Genomic DNA, 7,725 nt, shown 5'->3' on the forward strand with positions numbered 1-7,725 from the left:
TTGTATAGCCCATCAAAGGGGTATACAAGAATGACTTCCAGTAGGAGTAAGCCTATTTCAGCTTTTATCTGAAGAGCCTCACACATAGGTACTTAATAAATGAATGCTGAATTGATATGGCCCAGGGATAAAATTTAGATAAGACAGTTCTTCCTCTATAGCAACTTGTAGGTTAGTAGGGGACCTAAGAGGTTATGTGTCCAACAATAAGCACCACAGACGGCAGCAAGAAGTTCCATGTAAGGTCCAAGGTGAAAGTTACCTACCAAGGGAAAATGGGTAATTTTAGGAAAGAGAGCATCTGAGTTGGGTTTTATAGGAGAAACAAGCATGAGCAGGAATTCAACAGGCAAAGAGAGGGAAGACTTTACACTCATACGTGAACCAGCACAAGCAAAAGCCAATAATGCTTGTTTAGATGGCAGCAAATACTCTGTGGTGTAGTATACATGGAAAAGAATGACTTATGATTAAGAAACATTCTGGTAGTAATAGGAAGGAATGGAGCAGATAGAGTACAGCAACAGGTTACTGTAATGAGTGTAAAGAACTTGTACTGAGGTGGTAAAAGTAGGAAGGGAATGAGTTAGATGTTCAGACATCTTAGCAAATTTTATCAACAGGAATTGGGAAGTGAGTATGAGAAATGAGGGAGAGCAAGAGGGAGTCAGATTTGCCCAGAAGTTCTACTGTAATTCCAAGAACTAACAAACAGGGTATAACTTCTTTGTTGTGTATGCACTCTCTCCACAGCTAAAATTCAACCTGCAGAGACCCTATCTTATATGCCCCTGAATTGACCTAATTTTTTCACTAATTCCAAAGCCAGGTTTAAGTATGAAGAAACTGGACTGATTGCTACCAGTCACACTAGAAAATCAGTCACAATACTTTTCTACTTATACCAAGTACCTCTTTTGATTTGCATTTCTATTGTTAGTGATCTGGAGCAATCTTTCACACAGTTGCTAAGGGTTTGCAAATCTTTTGAGAATTGTTCACATAGTCTGACAACTTATCCACTGGAAAACAGTGTTGGGGTGTTTTATATTTGTGCCTTATCTGTATGATATCTTGGATATTAAACTCTTATCAAAGATCTGTGGTACAAAGATTTTCCCCAATGAATATGCACTTAAGTGCTCAATTTGTGCTAAGCACTTAGGATACAAATATAAAAGCAAGATAACTCCGGCCTTCAAGACTTAACATCATAATTGGTGAGACAACACTATAGGGAAAATGATGGCCAGGGAGAGGTGTTTTAGTTTGGGGATGCTGAGTAGTTGACTGATCACATGTCCCGTCTAGTTACATTGGCAGTACTGATGGTTTTAATTCCAAGAGGAAGAAGTGGCAGTGGTTGTGGCTGGGTCAAACAAGATACATGGCAGAGTGGGTGATGGCTGGGCACACTCAGCCTTGTCAGTTATCAATAGCTTCTCCTCTTATCACAGTTGTGTTGATTTTGTTCAGAATTATCTACTTTATCTTCTGTGATTACCTCTATCCCCTGTTCATTTAAGAATTTCCTCCCTAACTCCATAACTGAAAGATCTGGTTCTCTCATAATTTTTTAAAACCATGTAACTTTTAATATTCATGCTTCTTATTCATTTTGGGCTTATTTACCGTGATCTATAAGATGTTGATCTAAATCTAAATCTAACAAACTGCTTTCCAGTGTTCCTAGTAACTGCTGTCTGAATAACTAATTAGGTGGGAAATAGTAAGATTAATTAGAAAGAGAAGCAATTATCAGGTTATTTGACTAAAAAGCAATTATCAGGTTAGGTAGCGTAGTGGCCAAAATCATAAATTTGAGCAGAAGGGACATTGCAGAGCATCTAGTTCAACCCCTTCGTTTTACATACAAAGAAACTGAGGCCCAGACTCAACAGAAAGAGTTCAACAAAGATTAAGTGACAACCATTTAAGCTTTGTAGTTTGTGCTGGGGGATACAGAGAACAGGCATTGTGACAAATACAAGGTATGTAGGATTTAGAACCATAGCTTAGATTCTGTGGTAACTTTGGGCAAGTCACAACCTCTCTGGGCCTCTATGTCCACATATCTGCTGAAGATTAGATGTCCTCTGAAATCCCTTCTTGATCTAAGCCTATTATCCTTTGATATTTCTAATAGTAGAAGTTAGAAAATAATAATGTTAGGTTAGAATGGCCACGAAGCAGCTATAGCAGAGTGACAGGTGTGGAGGTTCTCAAGAAGACCTGGGTTTGAATTCTAATTTTGCTATCTTTGTGACTTTGGGCATCTCAAAATCTCTACAAGTCTCAGTTTCCTTCTCTAAAATGAAGAGATTAAAGTAAGTGATCTCTAAGGTCCACTCCATTCTAAAAAACTACGACTCTACTCTATCCCCAATAGAGAGCAAATTAATTGAGGGCATTACTTCTCCTTTAAACTTTTGATCCACTCCCCCCCCCCTTTCCAGTTGGGTAACTAAAGCCTGAAACAAATCCTGCTACTTTAATAAACATTAGGGAGGAAAAGTGCCGTACACACTGTGTTAGGAAGGCTAAAGTTACTGCAACGCTAACATTTTTCTCTAGTTTTTGAAAGAGGCAGTTTTGAAAGATCACAAGACCTAGAGCTAAAGGACTTGGACTTTATCAATTACAGTATTGCTCTAAATATAAGCCATATTTTTCCAAATATCACACTCGTGGTAGATACAGATACAAAGCAATATTATCAGCCTTATTTTTTTAATGTATGCCTATGCTATTTCCTACTTGGAAAGGAATTTCATTTGAGGAATGTGGCCCAACACCAAGCTGGCTTCAATTTCTTCTGTACAATTCCTATCCTGCAGGATGGTTCTGAGAATCAAAAATGATATGTGCATATAAAGTATTCTCTAAGTACTATACAAAGGTGAGGTGCTAACTAGACCAACAACAGTAGTTTTGCAGAATGAATGGTGAAGTAAAGGCAAAGCAAAATGAAAAAAAAATCATGCTGTTTTAAAATGTTAAAAACCACTTTTGGAGCCACTATGGACTCTATTAAAGTCATCTTCCCTAAATACAAAAAAGAAAAATTTATTACTAGATGAACTAGAAAATCTACAGAAGACCACCGCAATTGCTGCACCAATTTTCCTTAACGCACAAATTGCCACCAACACACATTTTAAAAGTTAGGTCTCAGATGAAGAAATTGGCAATCAAGAGCCTTTTGTCTAACCTCAGGCTAGGAATCAGACAAGAAGATCTCTCACAAAACAAACCACACACACAAAAATTACCTCTACAAAAAAGAAACACCCCATACCCTATCACACCCTCATTTAAGTTCTTGCTTAATCAGGTTTGCAGAAGATCTTTTCCTCATCTGAAACCTAGAAAAAGAAAACCGATACCTTGTGTATGAGGCTGTCTTTTTCTTAGTGTGAAGTGTGCTTCACAGCAACCCCATCAAGGAGGTACTAAAATTATTTTCATTTTATAAATGAGGAAACTGAGGTTTCAGATAGGCAAAGTTAACAAGACTTGAGATAGAGGTAAAACAAACTCTAGCATAGGGTCTGACACCAAGTCTCATGCTCTTTCCTCTACATCATATTTATGCTACATAGAAACTCTTGACACTTAAAGATTAATTCAGCAATAATTCAACAGTTCTAGGAAAGCACGTCAATAATAACAAGAATAAACAAAACTGGACAAACCAAGTGGTTTATAATATTCTGAAAATGACAAAACTAGAAATTATGTTTCATTTGGGAAACAGGAAGATACTAAAAAAACCATCAACTTTATTTTAACATACACTATCTTTTTCCATTATAGGTTCTAAAATGTTTTAACAAATATTAGTCTTGTTTTATAAAGAAATGGAGGTCAATTTTACAAATATACAGTAGCAGTGGCTAGAGCAGGCTTCCAACTCCCATTCTCCTGTTCTAACCACCCTACAACTGTCCATTTTTTCTTTCTCTTTGCTTTTTGGTGAGACAGCTAAGTGTCAAGTGTCTGAATCTAGATTTGAACTCGGGTCCTCCTGACTCCAAGGCTGGCGCTCTATTCACTGAGCCACCTAACTACCCCAAGCTCTCCATCTTTTAATCAGTTAAGCTTGTTTAAAAAAATAAACCATATGATAAAGACACTAGACTGGAGGTCAGGACAAATAAGATTCTCCCCTCAGTCACTCACCCGCTCTGGGTCTGTTTCCCTATCTGTAAAACAAGGGAGTTATATCTGATGATCTAAAGATCATCTTCTAGTTCTCTAACGGTCTTTTCAAGTTCTGATTCTAAATGGCAAAGCCAAGGGAAATGTAAAAAAAAACAAACCAAAAAACAAATCCCAGCACCTCAAATGATAAAGAATTTTACCATCTTTTTATTATTCAAAGGTGTCAAGATAATAAAAATCACTCCTTTTTAAAAATCTTGAATGATTTCTCATAAAAAAGTTCAATGGTTTCTAGTTTAGGATCTCCTTTCTCTCAGTTGATTACATCACTAGCTCCTAAATTCAGGTAGCTCCCAAGAGTTTTGAAGTACCTGATGACATCAATTGCTACAAAAGACATACTGATTACGTATGCACCTCAGGGATCTTTCCAAAACTGTCCCTGTTTCTCCCTACCCCTCTAAATCAAGGTATTCCTCTCCTCTACAAAAATCCCTTCTTCATCCTTTCTCCTTAAATAGGGGTAGAAAACTGAAGCAGAGGTATCTTTGCATTGTTAAAAGAAATTTCTTTTAAAATCATAGTTGGGTAAATGTTTATGCAGAAAAAATTTCTGCTAACAATAACATCGTTTTACTTCAATAGTCATCTTAATGACTTGAGTTCTGGTCACCAGAAATGTTAATCTTTATAAAAATAGCCAATTACTTCAAAGGACAAACAACTACTATCAGCTGACAAGAAACCAGCAACAAAACCTATAAACTGGACAATCCTGCCACCACAAAAGTTACTTTGGACATAATGGCTATGAAGCACAGGTAGACCACCCGTGTTACCCAAGAATACACTTCCATCAAGGTAATTTCCACAAACATCAACTGTCATTTATAATCTTAAATACCGCCTTTCTTAACAAAAAACATCTTAAGTACTTCGGAAGGACATAATGTCTGAAATTACCATGTGAATTGTAAAGTACTATAAGTAGACAAAAAGGCATCCTTCCCCCAGTTCTCCTTACTCCTTTACTCTCTACAAAGAGCACAAAAGCTAATTATTAATTAGGTCTTCACTGAGTACAATTTGACACGCTTGCTATATATGTGATTGTTTTGGTTAATATGATCGTAGACATGACATTTTACAGAGCACTAACACTAGTGTTAGAAATTTCTACTGTCCTTCTCTCTAGTTAACAAGCTCTCTAGGCAAATCCTCCTCCAGTACCTGCAAAAAGCCAGAATGTATCTGCACACTTGTTCACCCAAATGCCTCACCCACTAACTTGCCACCTTTAAAGAAAGAATGTGAAGTAATATGACGTAATGAAAAGAGCACTGGCCTTGAATTAAGATCTGGATCCAAAAGGTTCCAAAATACTCAATCTCCAAAGTACAACAGGCACCATCACTTCATTTCTGGGAAACTCAGGCCCCTTGACAACCTTAAGAGAACTCAATTTTTGTTTAGTGTTGAAAATATTTCTTATTTTTATAGCACTTTAAGGCTCACAAAGAGCTGTCTTGACACTAACATGCTACAAACACAGATCAAATATTACTTTCATTTTACAGATGAGTAAACTGAGGCTCAAAGAGATTAACTTGCCTAGGGTCACACAGCTATTAGGAGTCAGGTAACAACCAACCAAAGACAGACAGGGCCAATCAGATAAGAACAGATGGCTGTACTCAGGAAGAAAGAGATCCAAATACAGGTAGCAGGAAGTGTACGTGTTCTAAAGTTTTTCATAAAAGTGAAAGTTACAATACCTGTTGCTTTCATAAAGGGTTAAACTTTTCTTATTGAAAGCCAACAGGGAGAAAAATGACTCACCATTGGTATATGTATTTGAACCTTGTTAAGACCCTGTATAAGAAATCACTTTTGATTATAAGTAGAAAGTTCCACATACATTTTTAAAAAAAATATTTCTACGATTTGAGAGAGAAAAAAATTATATCTGAACACCAAACTGTGTCCCCTACGCATCCCAGGCCCGGCAAAATTTAATTTCCTGGAAAAAGAGGATAACAGGAGATCTGGCTCAAAGCAAAACATCATTTGCTAGGTTAATATTTTCAAAGTGGAGCAAGAACAGGTGGGAAGAAGCCGGACAAGTCAGCGTGTTGCTAGGGAGGGAAGGGCAGGAAGCTAGCTTAACACCCCAACCCAGTCCGATTTTTCAGAAACAAGGGGAGCTTCTCTTGCCTCGGAGCAGGAAGGAAATCTCATGTCAGCTGCACTTCCCCTGAAAAGGGTGGGTGGCTTGGGTCCTAGAATAGGTGCCCCCCCAAGCCCTCAAAACGACATCCACTCTGGAAGGGCACCCCCTCCTCCACAGCGCCTTTCCTTACGGGGGAGTCCACGAAGTGTGGGCGGGGGAGGCTGGGGAAGGAGGCAGGATTGGAGAATTTAATCCCCCCTCCAGGGGGTGGAGGTTGGCCTCGTAGTCAGGAGGAGCCGACGATCGGAATCCAGTCCCTGCGCTTCACTTCCTACCTAGCCCCAAAGCAAATCACTTCCTCCTTGACAAGAGCCCAGGGAACCACCTGATTCCAGGGGAGGGGATGGGGGGAAATACTTGGCAAGCCCGGCTTGGGGACCGCCCCCGCCGGGGTGCTCGCGGAGGGCAGGGCCCTGGCCCTCCTCACCTGCGCGTCGAGCTGGCCCGCGGCTCCCCCGACGCCCGCGGCTCCGGGCCCGCCCGCGCCGCCTCCGCCGCCGCCAGGCCCCCCGGGGGGCGTCTGGGTCTGGCTGGGGAGGGTGAAGTCGGTGAACTCGAACTCGGAGCCCTGGGTGTCTGCGCCCAGCAGCTCGGCCTCCTCAGTGTCCAGGAAGGTGAGAGTCTGCGAGCTGGGCCCGTACGCCTCCACGCTCATGGCGCCGCCGCCGTCCGGGGCCTGGCCTGCTGTTGCCGCCGCTCCGCCTTGCCTCGCCTCGCCTCACCGGCTCCGGCCTGGTCTCGCACTCGAGGGCCCGGCTCCACCCGCGGCCTCGCGCCTGACTCGGAACCCGCGCGCCCAAGGCCTGGCCGCGCCCCGCCGCCCGAACCGAACCGACCTGCCGCGAGAGCGCGCGCGCCGCCGCCGCGACCCCGACCAGGGCCTCGCCTCAAAGCCTCCCTCCCGTGCCTCCTCCTCTTCCTATATAATCTACACGCTCAACCAGGAACCGCCGCCGCCGCCGCCGCCGCCGCCGCCGCGCGCGCGTGCCCGATACTACCCCCACAAATCCCCCACTTAGGCCGGGGCTCCGCTCGCTCCCCTCAGTCCCCGCCTCCCTGGGAGAGGACGCCGAGAGCGTGCTGACGAGACACGCAGGGCGCACGAGGCGCAGAGGGCGGGAGAAAGAGGGAGGAGGAGGGGATGGGGAGGGAGGCGGGGCCAAAGCGTGGGCGGAGACCGCCTTCCAATCGCCCCACCCCCGCGAATGAGGGCGGGGGAGGGCCCCGAGACACGAACGTTGGGCTTCCAACGGCCGCCCAGCACGTGACTCTGGTCCCTCTCCCTCTCCCTCTCCTCCCCTCCTCCCTCCTTCAGTTCGAGTCGGGGCCAG

General features: G+C 43.0%; 1 protein-coding gene across 1 annotated transcript in view; it reads right to left on the reverse strand.

Moving 5' to 3' along the window:
• UPF1 (UPF1 RNA helicase and ATPase) overlaps positions 1-7,483 on the reverse strand; it is a 64,847-nt gene extending 57,364 nt beyond the window's left edge. The window contains 1 exon segment of the mRNA XM_021008876.2: positions 6,822-7,483. Coding sequence (XP_020864535.1) covers positions 6,822-7,049 — 228 coding nt within the window. The 5' untranslated portion in view covers positions 7,050-7,483.
• Between the last annotated feature and the right edge of the window lie 242 nt (positions 7,484-7,725).

The sequence above is a fragment of the Phascolarctos cinereus genome, unplaced genomic scaffold, assembly GCF_003287225.1.
Source record: "Phascolarctos cinereus isolate Bilbo 61053 unplaced genomic scaffold, phaCin_HiC Scaffold_4;HRSCAF=312, whole genome shotgun sequence".
In the NCBI taxonomy this organism is placed as follows: Eukaryota; Metazoa; Chordata; class Mammalia; order Diprotodontia; family Phascolarctidae; genus Phascolarctos; species Phascolarctos cinereus.